The sequence below is a fragment of the Leopardus geoffroyi genome, chromosome D1, assembly GCF_018350155.1.
Source record: "Leopardus geoffroyi isolate Oge1 chromosome D1, O.geoffroyi_Oge1_pat1.0, whole genome shotgun sequence".
Lineage (NCBI taxonomy): Eukaryota > Metazoa > Chordata > Mammalia > Carnivora > Felidae > Leopardus > Leopardus geoffroyi.
Genome location: NC_059329.1, coordinates 105,586,432 through 105,609,988, shown reverse-complemented (window position 1 = coordinate 105,609,988; position 23,557 = coordinate 105,586,432). Strand labels below are relative to the sequence as shown.

Here is a 23,557-nt window from a genome sequence, read left to right as displayed (position 1 = left end):
CTGCGTATGGCGGAAGTGGCTGTGCGTGTGACGCCGGCGGCGGGGGGGGGTGGGACCTGGGACCGAGAGCGGTTCGCGCGCTTCGGGCCTAGTCCGGACTCGCCGCCGCCGCCGCCATATTCCCGGTAACGGGGGCGCGCGGCCGGGGGCCGGCTGGGCCGGAAGAGGGCTCGGGGCCAGCGCTGAAACTGGGAGGGGGTCGGTTGAGTTTGGGGCAGCCGGAGTCGGCGGGCGGAGGGAGGCGCGGGCCTTTGAGGGAGGAGGCCGAGGGCGCCGGGCCGAGTCTGTGGGGAGGGAGCGGGGCGGGCCTAGCCGGGGGCGAGGACTGGGCCTGGGTGGGGAGCGAAGGCGGCTGGAGCTCCGCGACCCGCAGGGACGCCAGCCGGGGCCGCTCTGGGGCCTAGGCAGGTGCGGCGGGCTGGGGCAGCGGGCTTCGCCGCGGTCGTTCTTCGCAGCGCCGTCCCAGGGCCCCTAGGAGCAGAGGCCTGGACTTTCCCGTCGCGCCGCGGGCAGCTGCGGCGCAACTCGGGTCGGGCCCGAGGGTGATGGGCAGCGAGCCCCGCGAGCCCCGGCGGCCTGGGAGAGCGAGGGGCGGCGCGAGGCCGGGGGCGGGGCGGAGCGGGTGGGACCGAGCTTGGGCTGCCGGGATGCTGCGTCTCTGGAGACGGGAGGTTGGCAACCATTGCTCTCCTCCCAGCCCGGGACCCTCACGCCTTCTAACTCTTGCCTCTTCCAGGATACCGCAGTGGCATCTTTCTTACTTGGTCGGTTCTCCGGGCTCGCGATCTTCCTTCCGGAGCCATGTCAGAAGGAGTGGACTTGATTGATATATATGCTGACGAGGAGTTCAATCAGGTGAGGGGTCATCGGGAGCATTGGATTTTCCTGGATCAGCGGAGGAATCACTTTCCCCAAACTTGCGGTGGTTCCAGGCTATGGCAGTCTTTGCTAGGCCTGAACATCCCTCTGTAGGGTCTAAAATGTTTCCTCTATCAGAGACTTTCGAGACTTCTGACCGTTCCGCTTTATGTTAATTTTAAGCCTCCAGGCTTAATTTTACAAGCTTTGATTTAAGAGCAAATAAAAATCAGGTTTAATAGAATGGGGATCAACCTGTGGAACTTGCTCCCCCAGGAGGCCAGAGTTGGGTGCCAGTCTGCTCAGAGACTGAGCACACTTAAAAACCAGAATTATGTTTGCTGTAGTATTCGTGAAGACAGTGTTCATACCCGTTCCTTTGTGACTCTTTCAAACGGCAGCTGGAGAAACGTAGTCTCCTCCTCCATGAGGCAGTGCAAAAGCACACTAGAAAAGATACTTGAACAATTAGTTGAAGCTCCATTCTGACTGTTCTGGGCCTTACTTCTTCCTGTAAGTAGTTTGACTCCAGTCTTCAGCGGTGCGTAGGCATTTTGGTGTAATAAATTTTATTTTATTGATGAATCTCATTGTTTTGAGGGAAAACCAGTTAAAAAGCATGTATAGACCTGTGGATTTGTTGATCTCTTTATGTTACGTCAAGGAACATTATGTGGTGATTTCCCTTGAAACAGTAATATATTGAGGTTAAGCTCAAGAATGTTCTGAAGTCTCTTTTTATTCTATTTTTTTGATAAATTCTACCAAACATTCATTCATTTGTTTATTTAGAGGGCGTGCTAGTGGGGGAGAGGGGCAGAGGGAGGAAGAGAGTGTGAGAGAGAGAGAGAGAGAGAGAGAATATCTTAAGCAGGCTCCACATGCAGCGCAGAGCCTGAAGTGGGGCTTGATCCCATGACCATGGGATCATGACCTGAGCCAAAATCAGGAGTCAGTCACTCAACCAACTGAGCCACCCAGGCACCTCTCAAAGTCTCTTTTTAAAACTTAGTAGTATCTTGCCTGGATTGCTTTCAGCACCATTTTACTTGAGTAAACTTGTTCTTTCATTGGTGTCTTTCAATGCATACACACAAGAACCTGGAAAGAGGGTAAAAAGAAGAGACTAGGGAAGGAGAGTGCCCTGGTTGGACCCTGACTTTTATACAAGGCAACAGAAGACGTTCTGTACACTTGGCAAAAGTTTGCGTTAAAAAAAAAAAAAAAAAAATTAACACGTTATGCCATTTTAACATGGAGACGTTAAAATACAAAAGTAGAGAGAATAGTATAATGATCTTGTACCCATCATACAGCTTCATCAGTTATACTCTTTAATAGTCATTTTCCCACGTCTCCTCAGGTATACTGGAGTCATCTACATGTTGACCTAAATACATGAAAAAAATTTTTAAGCTCAAACAACTCAAATAATTATGGATGAATAGAAAGGTTCAGTATATCAGTTTAGTTACAACCATTGTTTTCCTGAGTTTTCCATATTACTTTGAGTCAGACCTTTACTATTCTTTACAAGTTATGGGTGGTTTTCATTTTTTTGTTTTGTTTTTAGTACATGATAGGAAGGATAGTTATTAATAACCCTTCCCCCCCCCCCTTAATTTTCTTCTCTATAGGTAGATAACCATGCTGCTGAATCAGTTTGAGAAATGAGCAGAACAAGATAGGTCTAGTCACATTTGGTCTTAGGAAATGGAATTTCAGAATTTGTTAAGCAGTATAACTTATAGGGTATAGTCAAGGCACAGACCTTATCCAGGGGTCGCTGCCGTGTCTTTGGCCTCAACAATTTGTTCTCCTGTGTCTTTAGTTAAAAAAAGACCTGGGGTGTCTGGGTGGCTCGGTCGGTTGAGCGTCCGACTTCAGCTCAGGTCATGATCTCGCGGTTCGTGAGTTCGAGCCCCGCGTCAGGCTCTGTGCTGACAGCTTGGAGCCTGGAGTCTGTTTCCGATTCTGTGTCTCCCTCTCTCTCTCTGACCCTCCCCCGTTCATGCTCTGTCTCTCTCTGTCTCAAAAATAAATAAACGTTTAAAAAAAAAAAAAAGACTTGTTTATGGGTGTAAGGCCAAAGATGGTGTGTGGAATCTAGTAGATGTTTGTATCAAATAGACAATAATTAATGCTTGGCAAGTTGGAAGAAGTACAGATTTTGAATATCATGTCCATTTATGGAAGGTCCAGGGAGGAGTGCTCCTCTCATGAGTAAATTTTTGGTAAAGCCGGTTTTAGTGTAATTGGGAGGCTGCTAAAGAAATGATTAAGGTTATGTTTGGCAAGCATTGTAAAAAGCAAGGTTAGACTGAAGGCAGCCAGTACAGGTTGTGTTTTAGAATGTTTTAAGAATATTAAGGATTCATCCCATGCTCAAGAGCCTTGTCACATGGTACTCTGGTCCCCAGGCAAAATGAACAGTTTCTAGATGGACCCCTGTGGTGCTGACTCCCTGATCCCCTGTAACGTGCTATAAAAGCCTCTTTTTGCCGAACTACTTTACTCCTGTCACATCGGGAGTCTTGAAATTCACAGCTGCTCTCTTGGGCTAGGAGGTACTCTGGAAAAGTGAGTGAGAGCTGCTGCTTTGCTGAGTGTTTCTCTCTGTTCCTTGTGCTAAGCAAGGTGCTTTGCACACTACCCAGTTCTCTCTGCTATTTCCATCAAGTCTTTATTGAGCAATTTCTGTTTGCTAGGCACTGTGTCAAGACCAGTGAGGGAATGGGGAACAAATGGATCCCTGTGTTCAAAAGACGTTCCATTCCTGGCGGTTGAGGGCAGTGGATAGTGGCAAGGAAGGCAGGCATGAGGTGAGGACTGGAGACAGTCGTCATAAAGCCAAAAACTTTGAGCTTTAGTTACAATTAAAAGGAACATTGAGTAGGTTGCTTTGAGAAAAATAAATGCTAACCTTTCTTCTCTCAGATATCAGGAAAAGGGGGTTGGAGGGTAGAAACATTGAACATACAGGTGGAGAGGTTCTTCCTTAAATTCAGAATCATGCAAGTTGTTTTTTATCTAAAGAGCTTCTTGAGACCGTCACAGTTCTTCCTATACGATTAAACCCAAAATTCTTCCTGATATGATCAGTTTTAAATACGAATACATACTTTTTAATCTCCCTGGAACTAAACCTTTGGCATCAGTGCACATAAAACATTGTATTTTTCCCTTAATTTGTAGAATTAGATTTTGCTTTAACCTAATTCAACACTGAGTAAATCGCCAGCTCATTTGGTAATCAGAAAAGCTTCAAGGCCTTATCTGTTTTTCTCTTACCAGCTCAAGAACTTAAAATGAATTGGTGTTGCCAGTAGACTTAAATTCAGACACAACTTGATACGTTGTTTCTTCAACAGACTCCTCCACAGGCCTGCTCTGTGCATCAGAACAGTTCCCAGGTTCTATGGCCCAGAGAAACCATTTGAATCTTGTGACAGTTTTGGATTCATTGAATCCTTTTGTGCTTCTTAAAGTGGTAAGGTAATCATGTACAAGGTTTTTCAGGATTTGAGTCTTACCGTGTTCTCTAAGGTCCCTAAAAGAGTAGATTGTTTGCCTAGGCTTGCGGTATGGGAGGTTTCCTGGTCACGTGTGTGATCTCTGAGCTGGCCCAAATCTGCACGCTGGTTCACTACCCAAGTATCAGTGGTGATTTTTGTATTACAACTTTTAGATTCGCATCTCTGAATCACAGATAGTGCCGGAAGGAATCCTAAGTTGGTTCCACTGAGTATCCATGATGGTGTGTTTCTTTATTCCCTTTAAGTTCCATTTCAAAATCCTCAATTTAAATTTAAGAAGTGGGGTGCTTGGGTGGCTCAGTCCGTTAAGCTCCCAACTTTGACTCAGGTCATGATCTCACGGTTTGTGAGTTGGGGTCCCACGTCAGGCTGTCTGCTGTGAGAGTGGAGCCCGCTTCGAATCCTCTGCCCCCCTCTCTCTGCCCCTCCCCTGCACACACTCTCTCTCTCCTTCTCAAAAATAAACACTCAGTAAATAAAGAAATGAATTTTAAAAGCGCCCTGGTGTGGACTATTGCTCTCTAAGGATTAGAACGTTGAAGAGACTCAAGCGGTTTCCATCTTCTTCCTTTGAACCACAAGGGCGTATCACCATACTTAGTACAGGAATAAGGAAATAAATGATTTTGTCTAGAGTTGCAATTCCTGAGACATAATAGCTGTGAAGTATTTTACGCACATTGTGTTTGTCAAGTTTTTAGCCCTTCACGGTACTCCCCTTATTATCCCCCCTGTGCTCTCCAGTGTTAGCTTCTCTTCTTTACATACTCTTTATGGAAGATCCTTACTTATTTATAAATTGACTATCTAGAACAGTCTTTTTGTGCTTATTTATCTCATTAATTCCTTTTCTTACTTACAAGTCGCCTCCAAAAAGGTCTGTCTTGGGGTGCCTCAGTTAAGCATCCAACTCTTGGTTTCAGCTCAGGTCATGATCTCACAGTTCATGAGATCAAGCCCAGAGCCCAGCTCTGTCAACGCAGAGCCTGCTTAATTCTCTCTCTCTCTCTGTCTCTCTCTCTCTCTCCCTCCCTCTCCCTCCTTCTCTCCCCCTCTCCCGCTCGCGTGTGCTCTCTCTCTCTCTCAAAATGAATAAACTAATTTTTTTTTCAGTATTCTTTATTTTTGAGAGGCAGAGAGAGAGCGCATGGCGGGGAGGGGCAGAGAGAGAGGGAGAGACAGAATCGGAAGCGGGCTCCAGGCTCTGAGCTGTCAGCACAGAGCCCGATGTGGGGCCCGAACTCACGAACCATGAGATGACCTGAGCCAAAGCCGGATGCTCAACCGACTGAGCCATCCAGGCACCCCTGAATAAATAAACTTAAAAAAAAATAAAAAGGTTATTCTCTTTTGCCATCCTATTTCTGATGTTCTAACAAGTGTATACGCTCCTCTTATAGGGGTTTTTAGGGTATTTGTAATATTTGGAATTATTTACATGCCTCAGGGAGTAGAACCCTCTCCCCCTTCACTACCAGAACAGTCCAGTAATGCTATTTTTGTGTGCATGTTCTTCCACTGTTCTTCAGATGAACTGAGGAACTAGAAAATTGTTTCCAGAAGTTTGTGATGGTATATAGGTCTAGGAATGAATCTTGTAGTGAGTCTCCTCTCTAGTCTCATTTTAGAATCTGCAGTTGTTGTGATGGAATTGAGCAAAGAAAGTTACTGGAACTTCCTATCCTGAGTTACATCATAGGAAGTGCTCTCCTTCAGAGAACTAGACAAGTTACCTAATGTAGGTTCTTCTTTGTTTCCTTTTTAAAAACACAGCAATGACATGATGAGCTGTAGTTCCCCTAAAACACTTTGAACTTCTGTCTGTCACGTTGGCAGCAGCATCTTTAGCATGGTCGGGATGTTTTAGAACGTTATCTGAGAAAACACTGATCCTTAAAAAGAGCTCTCTGAGATAACATTGCAAAATCTGAAGCGTTGAGGTCACTTGGCAGTAGTTCTTGTGGTTTTAGGATTGGGGGTATATAATATAGTGTTAACTTAGGCTGCTGTAACAAAATACCAAACAGTGCTTATAAACAACAGAAATGTATCTCCCTGTTCTGGAAACTGGAAGACTAAAATCAGGTTTGGGTTCTGGTGAGGGCCCTCTTCTGGGTGCAGAATGCCAGCAGGCTGAGCAGAGATACAAAGCAGGCATGCTTTCTCTTGGCTTTTATATGGGTACTAATCCTTTTCATGAGGGTTCCCCCTCAAAACCTCATTTAATTTCGGTTATCTCCCAAAGGCCCCTCCTCCTAATACCATCACACCGGGGAAGAGGGTTTCAGCATATGCACTTTGGAGGGGCCATAGGCATTCAGTCCATAACAGCAATATATCACATACACACAAAGTATATTTCACGTGTCTTTCAGAGTACGTGTCCACATTGTAAATGCTAACCGTGACACAGTTTGTGCCATGGGTACTTGGCCTGTTTTCTGCCCCTCTATTTTAGAGAACTTCACTGTTTTTGTGTATCATTGAATGTCTTTGGTGTTCCTCCCAAAAGTCTCTCATATAAGTGTCATAGTAATGTATTGGATCTGCATTGTCATTTGAGAAATAGTAAGGGAAAATCTCCCAGAGTTATTCCTCCCCCACCCCCTTTTTTTTTTTAATGTTTCTTTGGTGGTTAGTAGAAAGACGGGATTGTGGACTGAGTTTCAGAGCCTCTCTAAATCATTTGTGTAAACGTAAAAGTTTAAACCAGTAACTCCCAATTCTTTTTTGCATTCTAGTTTCCACTTTCATATGCTTTTTCCTTCTAAATGAATATACTGTCTTTCTGATTAAATAGAGTAGTAAGTTTTGTATAACTCTTGATTGTGGAAGCAAGCATGAGATGGTGAAAGTGAGTTTTCATTGCTGTGTCTTAGATGTGGCCTTTAGAAGCTGACCTCTTTGGTAGCGGTAGAAGGTGCATCTTTATGCATTCTTAGTTTGCTTGTTTAATCACCATGACTTTTTGATTCTCACAGCTGGCTGAAGCTGGAAACGTCGCAGACTACTAACAGGGTCTTAGAAGAAAAACCTACAGAAGCATAATTCAATGAAATGGTTTTAAGTGAAATATTATTCTTAAAAGGAAATTATTCTTACCTAGTTTCCTGGAGTAGGACAAAGAAGTTTTACACGTTGTTTTATGAAGTATTTGACCGTGGATTCTAAGTGAACTAGAATGAAATAGAATGAACCCAGTGGAAGGTCTGCAAACCCACCTTTGTCAACCCCTCATCTCTTAGGACCCGGAGTTCAACAATACAGATCAGATTGACCTGTATGATGACGTGTTGACAGCCACCTCACAGCCCTCAGATGACAGAAGCAGCAGCACTGAGCCACCTCCCCCTGTTCGCCAGGAGCCGTCTCCCAAGCCCAATAACAAGAGCCCTGCAATCCTGTACACGTACAGTGGCCTGCGTAATAGGCGAGCTGCTGTCTATGTGGGCAGCTTCTCCTGGGTGAGCATGGGGAACCAAAAAGGCCCATGGGTAGGCTGGAGGGAGAGCACTGGGAGGTGATGGCATTTTCAAAAACCACTGTTGCACTGTTTTGTGCTCTGATGGGGTTGGATTTCTTTTTCCTGGGATCAGGTTGGATTGATCTCTGAAAGAGAACTATCCTGAGGACGTACTGGTGCCGAAGAAAGCAATGATTAAGTGGGTAGTTGCTTTTTCTGCCATCTTGTTAATGCCCCTGACCCTGGGGCTTTATGTCCAGTAGGGTCATCTGTGGGATGAGATTTCAGAATGAGCACCTTGAACTCTTGGTGGTCATTAGACGGTCCTTTGATAATGATGGGTGACAGGGATCAAAGACCTTGATAGTTCTAGTATACTTGGGGTAGGTGCTGATTGTTGTTCTGCAAAAGTTCTTATATAACATGTTTTGGGACTGGTAGAGGGAGAGCCCAAATTAGAAAATGAACATACTCCTGACAGTGGTCAAACTGTAGCCTGTCAGCTCTGTAATTAAAGCTGCTAATAATCAGTGTTTGAACCGATGACCAGCCAGCCCAAATGGCAGTCAAAGTTAAAATAGGTTTTAATCTTCTTAATCTCAAAAGACGGGGATTGGGGAGGGGGTGGGAAGTTTTGGGATTCTGTATGGATGAGGATAATAAGAAAAGCCTGCACTAATTGAAATGTTGATGGGCTTTAGGGTTTCTCTGGGAGGTCGTGGTTTTGACTAGAATCCTAGGTTTGGTGAAGGGGTTTGGGACATTCTAGGTGGGGCGGGGGTGTAGCTGTTGACATTTCTTCCTTTTCCATCTTGCCGGCCCCAGTGGACTACAGACCAGCAGCTGATCCAGGTTATTCGCTCTATAGGAGTCTATGATGTGGTGGAGTTGAAATTTGCAGAGAATCGAGCAAATGGCCAGTCCAAAGGGTGAGGTCTGGATTTGAGAAGCCCCTTTTAGTTTGTCACCGTTGGGATAACAGATCTACACTGTATTTTGACCCTGGATTTTAATCCCTCTTACCCCTGGCCAGGATTATTTCCTTGGTTTTGGCACACTGCTGTAGAATGGGGACCTAGCTGCAGTGTAACAATGTCCATCCATTGAGGGGCGAATAAAGCTGATTTCTAATTCCAAATAAATAGGAAGATTAAAGGGTGACACCTTTTTATCAAGGGTGGTTTTGTATATGTTATATTAGCAAGAAATCTTTCTTTTGCTTTACCAATTTTCACTAAAAGCGGAAGAGTGTTTCTTTGTCCCTCTCTTGTTCGGCTAGTAGATCTCACTCGTTTTCAATTTTTCTTCCCCAAGGTATGCTGAGGTGGTGGTAGCCTCTGAAAACTCTGTCCACAAATTGTTGGAACTCCTGCCAGGAAAAGTTCTTAATGGAGAAAAAGTGGACGTGAGGCCGGCCACCCGGCAGAACCTGTCACAGTTTGAGGCACAGGCTCGGAAACGTGAGTGCGTCCGAGTCCCAAGAGGGGGTACGTGGAGACCATCTGTCTGAAGGGGGGCAAGTTTGTGGGGTTGTTTGCTGTGTTGTGGGCTCTGCCTACAGTGTGGGGCGCGGGGGTGGGTGGTGGGGTTATGGGTGGTGGTGCGGTCAGTTAGTAGACCCAAACTTGAGGCTGTGTACAAGAAAGAGCACTGTGCTGAGAGGTAGGTTCAAGTGATAGTTTGGTTCTGCCACTAACTCATTGTGTGACCTTGGGCAAGTCACTTTACTGCTTAGGACCTCTTCCCTTCTCTGAAGTAGATACGTGATGTTTAAAGTTCCTGTCAACTCTAAATTACGTGTTTCTATCTAAAAAATCAGTGTATGCGCTTAATTGTAACCTGTGCCCTCTATTAATTAACAAGCAGCAGCCACCCTAATGTGTTGGTAATAGGTATAAAAGATGGCTATAATCTTGTCATAAACCTATATTGGAAGGGTGCTCTGTAAGGAATCAACCAAAAGGAGGGCTGGAAAATAAGAATTTCACAGTGTTTTTCTAGCATTGTCTGGGGGAGAGGGTGCCCTTTCAGTGACCAGGTATTTTAGTCTGCTTGGCAGATCCTTCCCGCTAATAAAGCTGCATCATATTTACTACCTTAGCTTGATGATGGTATCACTTAAGTTCACCTTGCTCCCTTTGTTCTGATTCTGTACTCACCAAGCCACCTTCTGATACTAATTTGGTTTCCCAACTAGGCTCTCCTACTGGGAAGAGAATGCGCTGACCAGCCGACACAAGTATTCCGGTCTGCTTGGCAGTTATATTTCTCATTGTAAATTAATAAATTGGCATTCTGGTTTATGAATCAGTCTCTTGTGAGTTTGGTTAGCGTGAATCAGTTTCCTAGGGTACAATCACCCCTGGATGTACTGTTAAAATCGAGTTTCTGAACCTGCGAAACCTGAGGACCAGACCTTGGATTGTCCTGACCTCACAAGGTGCAGCCACCCTGCAAGGCCCTGCCTGAAGCCGCCAACTGGCTTTACTTTTCTTTTCTGACAGCGGGGGTGGCGGGGGAGGGGGACAGACTCACCGCTTACGTTCTGTCATTTCTTAGGTCCTGCTCTCAAGATAGCGCCTTGTATTGATTGATTGAAGGTGAAAATCTGGCCACTTGTCTCTTGCATAGGAAAAACTGTTCTTTTAACTAGTTTGAGAGCCTAGATGGGTGTAGTGTGAGCTCCCATTGCTCTGGGTTAAAAGGCACACACTTTTCTTCCTTGACAACTTGAATTTTCAAGTTTCTGTTTCAGAGCCTTTATGTAATTCAACCCTCTTCTGACTTTCCTAAGATGCATAAATTGACAGTCGCATTAGGGATAACATTCCTACCTCCACCTGGCTGCTTACTCAGTGTTCCCGTTCTTTGCCGAAATCATGGTAGTGACTGAGTGGTGGTGGTCTGCTCTGTCATGTTGACAGACTTGGGCTCTGTTAAGTCACTGAGTACAGCTGGTGCACTTCCTCTGCATAAAAATGGTTGCTGCTCTTGGGATTGTAGCCATAGATACAAAACAGAACCCGTGCAGAAGTGGGAACAGTAACCGAGAAGATGGCGAACTTTCAGAGGATCACACGTGCTAATACCTCTTTCTTCGATTTGAGAGAACTCAGGGAAGAGACAAGTTGCCATGTGTTTGAGGCACGAAAAGCACAAGTGTGCCGTGACAGGCACTGGTGATACACTACGGTGAAGAAAGCTCGGTGGTTGCTGGGTGATGGACCCCCTCCCCCTGTGTTTGAACCTGGAGTTGTGTCTACCAGCAAGTGTTAGTTTACGGAGCGCTCTCCTTTCTGTCCACATTTGACTGCTAATGGCATCTCTGCCTCCCAGCAAGACCTTTAAGGCCGTGTGATCGTGTTCTTCTGTTCAATTCCACACTAACCAGGCTTGGAGTCGACTGTTAAATTGGGAGAGTGAACAAGTTTAACTGGGTGACTTGACAGTTTACAACCCCATTCCCAGCTGCATACAAGCATGTTTGAGACCCTGTTGTGCACAACACCATACCAAGGTGCTATGGTGATGTTCCCTGGTAGGCTGCCCTGTGGGGTACAGTGTTTGGGCCACTGAAATATAGTGGGAGTTCCCCAGGTGTGAGGCTTGTTTTTCACTAAGCTTTTACTAGGAGTCCCTGCTCTCGGCTGTGTGCCTTCTGCTCGTTCTGTGGGCACATCTTATCTTGACTTACCTCCCATTTTCTCCCTACCTCTCAACTTGACCTCCAAGGCTTCTGTGGTATATGTCTGTTCCCCGTCCCAGTGACTAGTTTTAGTATATGGTTGGAAGAAATATGTCCCCTGCCCTCCCTTCTCTTTTCCCAAATTCCCTGGCCATAGTGCCACGGCAAAGAGAATTTCAAGTGTATGTTAGTTAGCACATTAGTCTAAGATCAACTAGTACTGGTCGAAGCAGAAGGGCCCTGGGATTTCACGTCTGCTTGAATCCAGCTGAACAGTGATGAACATACTTGAACAGGTCATTTTCTTGGGGGTTAATTAGGATCCTGCATTTAGAAATTGAAAGCAAATCTGAGGATAAATTAAGTGTAAAGCACTGAGAGTTCTGGATAAAGAGCATTCTCTGACAAACAGAATTAGAGTGATAGTGCTGTCTGGGTTTATGACTTAACTCACTTGCCGTTTTTTCTGAGGCCAAAGAAAAGGGAGCCGATGATTTCATCTTCTTTCTCAGCTACCTGTCGCCTTCCTCAGTGTGGTGTCAGAGGACTCTTGCTGAAGGATGAGCTGGTCCCGTGGGTACGTGTAAAGCCTGGGCAGTAATGTTAGTTCTGTTTTGCTTCATAGGAATACCTCCACGGGCCCATTCCCGGGATTCTAGTGATTCTGCTGATGGACGGGCCACACCCTCTGAGAACCTTGTACCCTCATCTGCCCGTGTGGATAAGCCCCCCAGTGTGCTGCCCTACTTCAATCGCCCTCCTTCAGCCCTCCCCCTGATGGGTCTGCCCCCGCCCCCAATTCCACCCCCACCCCCTCTCTCCTCAAGCTTTGGGGTCCCTCCTCCTCCTCCTGGCATCCACTACCAGCATCTCATGCCCCCTCCTCCTCGATTACCTCCTCATCTGGCTGTACCTCCCCCTGGGGCCATCCCACCTGCCCTTCACCTCAATCCAGCCTTCTTCCCCCCACCAAATGCTACAGTGGGGCCTCCACCAGATACTTACATGAAGGCCTCAGCACCCTATAACCACCATGGCAGGTAAGGACTATCTTGTTCCTTTCTGATCTGAGCCAGGTATAGTAGGGTAGACCATGTGTTAAGCATTTTGTTCTCCCCTGAGGAAGTAAGTGAGCGTGAATTCTTGTGTTTTCCCTTGTGGAAACTCTGTTGCCACAGTGTTGAGTCCTGGGAAGTAGTTAACTGTCTGTTAGGTAACCTTTTTTATTTGGTGTTTTGGTTGCATCTTAGTCTCTTGACCCAAACCATGCCTTTCACATCCCTTTGTAAGGAGCTTGATTAAATTGAGCGCCATAAGTGGCTATTAGGGATGCCGGGAATGCCTAGTGCTATTGGGTCATGCCAAAATTACAAAAGAACACGATGTCAGTCCTGTCCTTGAAGAGAATGTGAACACATAAAATATGAACAGGGTGAGAACCACTTAAGACGTTATATAGGAGAGCATGATTAAGTGACATCGTACTGTAGGGTATGGTAAAGATAATAAGGGGTGTGGGCAATCGGAAATGTTCTTTCTGTGCAGCCGAGACTCGGGCCCTCCGCCCTCCACAGTGAGCGAAGCAGAATTTGAAGAGATCATGAAGCGAAATAGAGCGATTTCCAGCAGTGCCATTTCCAAAGCGGTATCTGGAGCCAGTGCAGGTAACTCACCCTTACCTTTGCTGTCTTCTCCTTACCTTTGGTTTTCCCAGGTTTTGTCATTTCCATTGGCAGGAAGTTCAGGAAGATAAAGTTGGAGCACTGTTAGAGTCTCAAGAGTGGCACATTTTGAGAAGCAGTATATATAACCTGATTTTGTGGCTTTGCAGAAGCTCCACTGGTGTTATTTATTGAACCTGTACCTAAACCTGCCCCATGAAAACAAACTTCGTGCCTAGGTCATAAATGACTAATAATACCTCATCATAGTATTTGTTGTAGAATGAAATTCCTGGCCTCGTGGAGATCTCAGCGGTTGATCAGGGGATCTAGTGTCTGCAGTGCCAAGTGTAGACCCTGGGTTTTTAGGACTGATGCCCCAACTAGATGTGGTTTGTTATGGAATCTCATTATATCCAGGGGTCTTGGCAGAACTGGTGGCCTCCACGTAGCCTATCCTAGAAATAAGGAGGTCTGTTGGGTGTCATCGTAAGACATGATATGCTCTAATGGCTGACTTTGGCCCTGCTGTCAGCAATCAGTGGGCAGAACCAGAAGCTGTGACTCTGAGAGCCCCGGGCATGGAATCTTTGGTTCTTTATAGAGTTCTGGTCTGAGTTTCACGTTATGATATTAGTCATACTCACTTCCTTCTTGTGAGTTTCCCATGTTGACGTAAATGTAGACCGTCAGGTCTCCTAAGAAATAGGTTAACAGTAAATATTGTCTGTTTTCTGTAATTTCTCATCTCTGGCTGCCAAATTTGAATCCACAGAGTAGGTTAAAGACAGGAAATATAATATATATATATATATATATATATATATATATGTTATATATATATATATTATATATTGTATATATTATGTATATATAATATATGTATTTATATATATTATATATATATTTTATATATATATAATCCACAGAGTAGGTTAAAGACAGGAAATATAAAATATATATATATATATTATATTTCTTATTTCTTTTTTTTTTTCCTCCCCAAAACATTCATTGACATCTGAATGATTTTTAAATTAGAAAGTAATCAGTGCTCATTGTAACTAAAGTCAGATATATACAGAGGAGTATAAGGGAAATAATCATTGTTCTTCCTTACCAACTCCTTCACTTTGAGATGATCAATAACTGAATCTCTATCTCCCTCCCTTTTTGTTGTTCTCATTCCAGTCATTCAAACCACAAATACTTAATGAATGCCTACAAAATAAGCAAAAATTCCCCACCCCGGTAGAGCTGACAGCCTGGTGTGCCTGGACCTCTACAGAATCACAGTTCCTCCTCAGCTTCTGTTCTGTTCTTACTGCCTTGCACAGAGGAAGCTACCAGTCCTCCTCATTGGACCCCTGTCTGGTTTCATGCTTCCCTTGCATTGTCTTCGGTCTGTAATGCACTTGACTTAGCTTGGGAAAGCATCGTGCAAGTACCCAGCCCGTGACCACTATCCCTGAGCAAGGCATTGATCATATTTGGGGAATGAAGGGGCTGGTTCTTGATGGCAGCGTAACTTAAAAATGTATACGCACACACACTACGTGTAGAAGTGTTAGGTACACGTTACACACATGTGTACACACATCTGATTATAGGTTTAAAATAATTCAGACTTAGAAATGTGCATTGTTAATAAATGAAAGTCCTCTATACAAGGACTACCACCAAGACCATTTACAGTTTAGTGTCAGATTTTTTTTCTGTGCGTGTAGGACAGCATACATGTAATTTTTATTTTTACAAAAATGGAATACTGTTTTGCAACTTTTTAAAAATTAATACATCCTGGACATCTATCAATATGTACTAATACCTAACATTTATTGAGCCCTTACTATGTGCCTGGCACTGTGCTAAGCGCTTTATGTGGATTACTCTGTTTACCTACAGATTTATCTTATGCTTTTTAACGGTTATGTAGTGTTCTATAAAACCAATGTCCCATAATTCATATAGCCAGACCCTACTGAAGTCGTGTCTAGTTCTTTGACAAAATAATGCCGAAACATACGTTGTTAAGCATATGTACTTGTGAAGAGAAGTAGAACATTTTTAGAATTGCTGGGTCGAAAAGTATGCACGTTGTTTATTTTAACGGATATTGTCCAGTCGCCCTCAGACAACCACGCACCAGTTTGTACATCCACTAGCAACATCTGAGAACATCAGTCTGATTCCAGACCATTGGAATATAGGTGCCATCCAGCTTTATACCTGCCACTTCTGCCTCGTCCATTTTACCATGGTTCTGTGGGACAGCTAGTTACTCTTGATTTGTGTCCTCCTGAGTTCTCCTTTTGGTCCCGATAGTCTACTGCCTCTGCTCATCGTTGGCCTTTCCCATCCGTCCCCTGTCAGGGGATTACAGTGACGCGATTGAGACGCTGCTCACAGCCATTGCTGTTATCAAACAGTCCCGGGTCGCCAATGATGAGCGTTGCCGTGTCCTCATCTCCTCTCTTAAGGACTGTCTTCATGGCATTGAAGCCAAGTCCTACAGTGTGGGTGCCAGCGGGAGCTCGTCCAGGTGAGTTGTTGGTTGCTTCCGCGGCCTCCCAGCCCTGAGTAGCACTCTTCCAGGGATTGGCAGGGGGAGGAAAAGAGCCCAGGGGGTCTGGAAAGGCCCTGGCTGAAAGAGCAGATCTAGCCCTGTAACGTCTTTAAGGGGAAGGAGTTAGTCAAACACCTGTGTTGACAAATGACGTGATGTCTGGAACCTGTGTTGGGTGAGGCAGTGGGCTATTTAGGAATAAAGATAGACTGGCATAGTTAAGAACGTGGGCTTTGAAGCCATACGTGCTTGGATTTGAATCTCAGTCCTGCTTCTAAGTACCTGTGTGACTTTGAGTATGGAAGTCACTCGGCTTTCCAAACCTCATTTTTCTCATTTTTAAAAAGGGGACAACAGTAGTACTTACCGTACCGACCTGTCGTAAAGATGAGGTGAGAGAAGCATGTAAAGCTCTTAGCACTGTGCCTGATACATTAGTAAGATCTCAACAAACTTGACTGTTACTGTTTCCCCAAAAAAAGACGAGTCCTCAAAGAGCTAAATCCTCAGACATTGGGCCCAAGCTAGAAAAGTGGTTCAGACAAATACCAGAAGACACCGAAACACAACACTCTTGGAAGGCGTGTGGTAGGTCCTCCGAGTGAGGCTGAAGGATCTTTCTAATAGGAAAAGACATCGATCCCGAGAGAGGTCACCTAGCCGGTCCCGGGAGAGCAGCAGGAGGCATCGGGACCTGCTTCATAACGAAGATCGACATGATGATTATTTCCAAGAAAGGAACCGGGAGCATGAGCGGCACCGGGATAGAGAGCGGGACCGGCACCACTGAGAAAGGTGGGACGAGGCCCTGTTCCTGGCTGCGGGACACCTTGTGTGAAAGGAAAAATACTTACGGCAAAGATTTTGCTCTCTCTCTTTAAAGCAAATAAAGGGGAAGGGAGGACTTTTGACTTAGGTAACCGGAAGTTGAGGAGGGCAGATTTGGGGCTCGTTTGGAGAAGACTCACCCTGAAATGGACCTGAGATTGTGCTGGTTTTGTCTGTGTCTTGTCTGCCTTGGGCTCGTACCTGAGAGACAGCATGGCGTCTGGGCTGAGAGCACAGTGTCTGCAGGCCGTATTACTTTGTTGTTGTTGTTTTTAAGTTTATTTATTTATTTTGAGAGAGGGAGAGAGAGAATCCCAAACAGGCTACACACTTGGTGGAGAGCCATGCATGGGGCTTGAGATCTCCCGAACCGTAAGATCATGACCCGAGCCGAAACCAAGAGTCGGACATTTTACAGGACGCTTAACCAATTGAGCCACCTAGACACCCCTGTGGGCCTTATTACTTTGTTCTTCAGTTTCCTCATTTGGGAATGAAGATAATAAAAACAGCTGTCTCCCTGAATTGTTGAATTCAGCGAGACAGTCCATGTAGAGTATTTAGCGCTCATAGGACTTGTCACATACCAAGTTCTCAATAGACGATAGCCACTTCTGTTTTCACCCCACCAAACTTGCAAGTAAGAAATCAGGAGAACTGACCAAGACAAAAAGTAAGACCATTGCCTTCTTGTTAGTTTTCAAAAGGCACAGCATTAATGATTTTAAGAATTAATATCTATTAAAAAGATTTTGAAACTCAGGATACTTTAGTCAGAGGAGAAGGCTGATCTAAAAAAAATCATATTTAATGTAATAGTGTGGAGGATACTTCAATGGAAGGATACATTGGTTTTGGGGGGGGGAAATCTCATTGACAGTCCTATGTGGGTTTTTTTTTGTTTTTTTGTTTTTTTGTTTTTTTTTCCAAAGCAAAAGCAGAAGAGTTGTGGGGAGAACTTTTTAACTCAGGTAATGGAGAAGTTGAGTAAGGGTAGGCTGGATCCAGGGGCTCCAGCTGTGCCCTCAGGACTTCATCCCTCCGCATGTCTCAACCCTGCTTTTTCTCGGTCTTCATTTTCAGACAGACCTTGGGGGATGGGGGCAGGGGCTCCATAGTTCCCAGTTATGTCCTACCAGCTTAGTAATCCCAACTGAAAGAATACTTCCAATGAAGATTGTTTCTAGTCTATAAGCAAGCAGGAGTGATTGTTGATTCTGTTTCCGTGGAGACCTTTAGCGGTAGTCTAGACTCTGGCTGGGATGGTGGTCTGTTCATGGTTCCCGGAGGCTACTGAGTGACCCAGGTGACCGGGCGGGGGGGGGCTCTTTTCAACATTGTGGTTTCATGTCAAGTGTGTTACGAAGGTGTCCCGGGTTTTTTTTGCCAGTTTGGTTGGTCTGAAGTAACAGGGTGAGGAGGGGTGAGGCTTAGGAGTGGTGCTGTCGTGTCTGAGGGGTGGCTGGATGGATGACTGGATGAAGAAGGGGAAAGAAAGCCTCCCGCTACCTGAGAGTGCCTGTGCTTCACACACAATGGTGGGACTGTAGACAGAAACTGTGGTGTTAGGCCTGCTGACAACCTGCTAACAAGAAAGTTCTGTTTTGTGGTGCCACCTTCTACTTTGTTGTTTGGCATTATCTGCCATTAATTTAAGCAGTTAGAGCTGGAAGTTCTTTTCTGTCGTCTTTTGTAGGAGGCGAATAAGTGGGAAAATGAAAAGTGAAACTTTTTAACTGCTTCCCTTCTTTTTTAGTTTTATTTCTGAGAGGTGGGAAAAGGGCAGAGAGAGGATCTGAAGCAGGCTCTGCACTGACAGCAGAGAGCCCGATGTGGGGCTTGAACTCATGAACGATGAGATCAGGACCTGAGCCAAAGTCAGGCAGTTAACCTACTGAGCCACCCAGGCGCCCCTCCTTCTCTGTTCTTAAACCACTTATTTATTCCACAAAATTTTAGAGTGCTTGAGATCACTGAAATCTAAGGTAGTCCACATAAAATCAACAGTTAGGCTGTGGGTTCCAGATACTTCTTTCTAGATTTTGCAACAGGTTGAGTTTGAGAAGGTGCCCATATATCTTCCGGAAAAACAGACTTGAGGGGAGGTGGAGCTGCTAATAGCCCTTGGCTAATTTGGCCTCAGAGTGGGCAGGAGAGCTAGGCATTGGGGTAGACCTTTGTCCCTGTCTCACCCTTCGGTGGCAGCGGCAGCATCTCCCTTCTCTTGTTTGAGCTAGCACAGTTGCTAGTGTTGCTGTGGGTCCAGTGTCCCACCCCCCCCCCCCTTCCCCAATCCTGCTGCTCACAGTGTAGGTCCTTCAGAGTGGAGACTAGGAGAACAGTGACGAGGGAGGCACTTGTCAGTGCAGAGCACGGATTGTAGTCTCTGGGGCTACCTTCAGCTCAGCAGTTAGAACATGTCCCTGCATGTCACCATTCCTGGTGGCTTTGCTTTTCACAGCCTTTTGATAGAGAACTTGTGAGATCCACTGATAATTAGTACTTTGGGGACTGAACATCTGAACCTGAGACTTTAGCTGTCCTTTTGCTTCATTTCTCCCACCTGTAAAATGGGACTGTTTCTTCCATTAGGAGGGTGATTCCATTTGGATAACTGAAGAATCCCTTAACCCAGTACCCAGAAAAGTCATTTGGCCTGTGCAGGCCTATGACAAGACAAGGAAAAGGAACTCTGCGATGGGTTTTCCAGTTCCCCATTTTTTACCCCTTAGATACGTTGGTTATTCCCTCCGAATAACTAGTCCAAAGAACTGATAGAGACACCCCAAAAATGTCAGTTTCTCACATCCTCATCCTAAGGACTCTTCGTTCTATCTGCAGTCGCCAAGTTGTGACGTAGGAGATCTCATGTTGGGGAGATGTACATGGGCCCATATATCTGGAGAACCTTGCAGGTTCTATGTACAACACCTTTTAGTTAGAAAAGAATAGTGTTTATATCGTATAGACAGGTGTTTCCTGAGAGCAAAAGGTGTCTTCTGTCTAGAGGCAGCAATTGAACAGCAACCTTTTTTCTCCATCCTTCCTCAGGATGGACACCAGCACTGGGGCACGAAGTCTGATTGGCCCACTTTGGCTTCTGCCTGCATCCAAACATTACCAGCAGATGTCACCGTAACCTCTAAGAATTGGGTGCTACAGTTTACGTCTCCTGATGTACTAGTTATCCTTCATGGTTTGCTTTGTAGGGACAGTTCCCAAATTACATCTCTTTTGGGGTATACAGGTGTATGCTTTGGAATTTGAGGATATTCTTAGGTAATCTGTGGCTTTGGCTTCAACTTCCTGTAGTTCTTGGCTATTGGCTCATTATTTGGGGATATTATCCTATTTAAGATGGTCATTCTCACCTCGTTCCCATCCTCCTGGTCCAGTGAAAACTAAACATTGTGTTCAGTTTTGATCCGATGCAGAGATTCAGAAACCCCAATGGTGAGAAATGGAGAAGGCACTGAGGGCTTCAGTTTTCCCATATAGAAAATGAGACAGACATCTGCCAGCACAGGTATTTAGAGAAACCGGAAAACAGGCTTCTGTAACAGATTCTGAAGATCCCAAGCCGAAATAGTGCCATTTCAGAACGTAGAAGGATCAGGTAGCTTGTGGATGTGTTTCTCGGATAGCCCCTCTAGGTCACAGAAGTGCATACATAAAGAGTGAGCATTCGTGTGGAGGCTGTGTTGCTGGTTTGGCCATTAGTAGACATCCTAAACCCAAATTTAATCTCCCTTTTTCCTGTTAGTGATTAATTTTGTCTTATATGGTCAGATTGATCCAGCTACCTCTCACCCCCCCCCCCACCCCCCCTGCTTACTGGTACTGCAGCACTGGAACAGAGTTGAACGTACTAGGGACCTTATAAGTTTGGTAGCGATGTGGCAAGTAGCTTAGCAGTACCTTACTGTTGGGCAGAAGTTCTTACTTGTGCTTTTGGGTTTCTTGGACGGTAACTGCCGATTCTTTTACTTCCATTCCTTGCTTTCTGTTGGGGCCTGGCCAGATCACTCTTGCTTGGTATTAGGATGCTTCTTGGTCCCTCACTCAGAGCTGTCATCTGGGTAAAGACTGAAAATCCCTTTAGTACAGCTTAGAACATCCCTGGCTCTTTGCACGTGTGCCTCCACAAGTGTTCTCGTAGACACTGGAGTCTGTTTTAAACGGGGCTTCTTTAAAAGAAAAGTATAGGAGTCTCCTGTGTAAGTACAAGCTCCCTGACAGGGCCTCCTGGGTGTTTGGAGTCAGTAGATTTGGTCGTGTACCTGCTTGTTTTCTTAACCCTCGTGCCTCCCGTTTCCAGATGTTTACCCCTCCCCTTAAGGTAAGCTAGGACTTGCTCAAAATAGATTTTCTGAAACAGGCTTTAAACTCCCCGTATTCCCTTAGAGCAGCTTTTCTTGAAATGTTGGAGTTTCCGTACTTTTCCAGCCAAAGCCTACTTTCCAATCAAACTGCTTGGAGAGCTCTTTTCATTGTCTGTTTCCCCCTAACCTCAAAGTGAGATGCCCCTGCTTTCTCCTTCTGCTCACCGTAGCTCCTGCAGCCTCTCCCTCGCTGCTCACAGTGCCGGACGCCCCCGGACAGTCTTGCCTGCTTGCTTTCACCCTCCCAGGCTTGCAGTCCGTGTATATGCGCTACTTCGTATGTGGTAACTTGAGAAAAATGCCAATTGTCATTCATAGAAGCCCATCATTCGGAAAGTAACCTCTAACTTGCGTTTTCTTTCTTTTCTTCTGATGTTCTCATTGCAGGAGTCTGGTTGGAAGCAAATGTTTTTTTAATGGACTTGCATCTCCTCACCTTGATCAGGACTAAAGGACGGAGGCCACTCCACCCCTCCCCCTTCCTCCAAGCCCCTAACCCCCTTCAGACACCCAGGGAATACCCTCTGCCCTACAGGATTGAAGGTTGCCTGGCGGCCCTCCCAATCCCACACCTCCTGTTTGTCAGGGGAACGAACCTAAAGACTTCGTGTGGTTGGGAGGGGTGGCAGACAGGAAGAAAACATGTCCAGGCCCCTGGTCTCCACAGAGAATGGTGCTCTGTCCAAGGAAACGTAGGAGTTTCTGATTCTCCAGGAGTGGTTCAGTGGTGAGGTTGGCGGGAAGGCTCTCTTCCCAAAGAAGATGGATCCTCCCTGCAGGATCTAGGAGAGGGACTGGGTGCGCCAAAATACGCCTGGGGTCCTGCCCTCAGCACTAGGTTTGATGGGGCCAAGAGGGTCCAAACCCCTTGCTAACATACCACTTCTTTGTTTAACTCCTTTACCCTCCCAGCCCTTTGAGAGGGACCCTGAGAACAGAAATTACCTTATGAGAAGCCTCTCCTGTTCTTGCGTTTCCCTCTTACATATTGACGGTTGGTTTCCCTGACCTCCCAGAGGGCCGAACCTTTCCGGCCCCCTGCCGCCCAGCCGCCTCAGTGGACCTGCCCCTCCTGAGCACAGAAGGCCCCTGAGGTCGCTTTCTGCCGGGGAGCCGGCAGCGCCACTTACCACCCTCTGCTGCTTCGTGCTTGGTCGCCTCTTGCAATAACCAGCTGTACTAGGTGTTCCCTTTCCTGGGGCTTGTCCATTTCACACGTGGAGCCCCTCCCCCAAGAAGGCTGCTTCCTTGTTTTAGAGGAAGATACTGCCACTGGGAGATGGGGACATCGGACCTCAGCAACGAAGAACCCTTGTGAAGTACCAGGAGGAGTGGGAGAGGAGGCAAGCTGGGCAAGAGAGAGCCTACTTCCATAGGCTTTTCTGTTTTCAGGTTCGATGTGAGCAGGGGCTTACATCCTCCAGGTACATACCTTTACTTATCGTGGGATAACCTGGCACTAGTATAGGCAGGTAAAGTCACAAATGTGGTGTCTTTCCACCTTTTGACTGTTGACTTAATAGCTCCCCTCGCTCTACGTGGAGGCACTTCCTGCCTCTAATGGGGAGCAAGGAAGAAGTGGAGCCTGACTTGAATGAGTTCAGCTCCGAGTTCTAAGGACCACCACTCTGGGGGCCGTTTTCTACACAGGCAAATGGAATTGCTTTTCCCATAACATCTAAGTTGTGATGTGGTTGCTGCTGAAGGAAGAAGCGGCAACGGGGTCCTGCGGTACCCATGGGGCGATGGGTGCTGTTTCTGCCTGCATTTACAGGGCATGTGACATCCGACATGAGAAGAGACGTGGCGTGTGAGATGAGACTTGGCATGTGAGACGTAGGGTCACTGGAGACCCTTCTGGCTCAGAGGGGAGAGACTGAGTGGGACTGAACCCTTCCTCTGTTCCCTGCACGTTTCTGACATAGCCCTCAATCAGTCAGTGAGGGGTCCCCCCAGGGTTGGAGAGGCACATTCCCTTGGGACAGAGGCTACAGGTTTGTAGCTTTTTTCCCCCTGTCCCCCAACCCCATCCCCACCTCCACTTCAGAACACGGCCCCCCGCCCAACTGGCCAAGTGTTAAGTGATGTGCTTATCCTCAAGAGCAGCTCCGGGTGTCTTTTTAAAATGTAGAGAAAACCAAGTAAGGTGACAGTTTAAGGAAGAAAATATATAGAATACCAGAAAAGCCGTTTACCCGGAGAATTTTTTTCTCCCCACTTTTGTTTTGTTTTTACTCAATGACACAAATTTTAGTTTTATTTCCTGATAGCAAAAGGAAAAAAAAAACAACAAAAAAAAAAAAAACAACCCAGCCCTCAAAAAAGCCAAGGCCCCGTCCCCCTGTTGTCGGTGATTTGTTTGTCTTTCTGATAGGTTGAAAATTGTGTAATAAACTTGATGACGCTGTCAATCTTTTATACTGCATTGTATTTTTTTCCTTTTGTAACAAAATATTTTTAAATAATAAATGGGGTGTGAGCTGTTTTATGGATTCTGCATTGAATAGATTTGTTGAGGTGTCTGGGACGTGGGCATGGGCTGATGGAGAGTCTGTGGGATGGTAGCGGAACCCTGAGC

At 45.8% G+C, this 23,557-nt stretch overlaps 1 protein-coding gene across 6 annotated transcripts; it reads left to right on the top strand.

The window, feature by feature from the left end:
• Positions 1-7: 7 nt before the first annotated feature.
• Positions 8-23,390, top strand: CPSF7 (cleavage and polyadenylation specific factor 7). Of its 6 annotated transcripts, none has more exons than XM_045485476.1 (10): positions 8-125; positions 737-855; positions 7,640-7,858; positions 8,683-8,786; positions 9,172-9,317; positions 12,168-12,582; positions 13,088-13,206; positions 15,577-15,745; positions 16,397-16,564; positions 21,367-23,390. In XM_045485476.1, the coding sequence occupies exons 2-9, from the start codon at positions 802-804 to the stop codon at positions 16,557-16,559; spliced, it is 1,389 nt and encodes a 462-aa protein (XP_045341432.1). In that variant the 5' UTR covers positions 8-125; positions 737-801; the 3' UTR covers positions 16,560-16,564; positions 21,367-23,390. The 6 variants fall into 6 exon arrangements, with proteins under 6 accessions (XP_045341432.1, XP_045341429.1, XP_045341430.1 ...); XM_045485473.1 differs by having other exon boundaries at positions 9,172-9,344; XM_045485474.1 differs by having other exon boundaries at positions 76-198.
• The last annotated feature ends 167 nt before the right edge of the window (positions 23,391-23,557 follow it).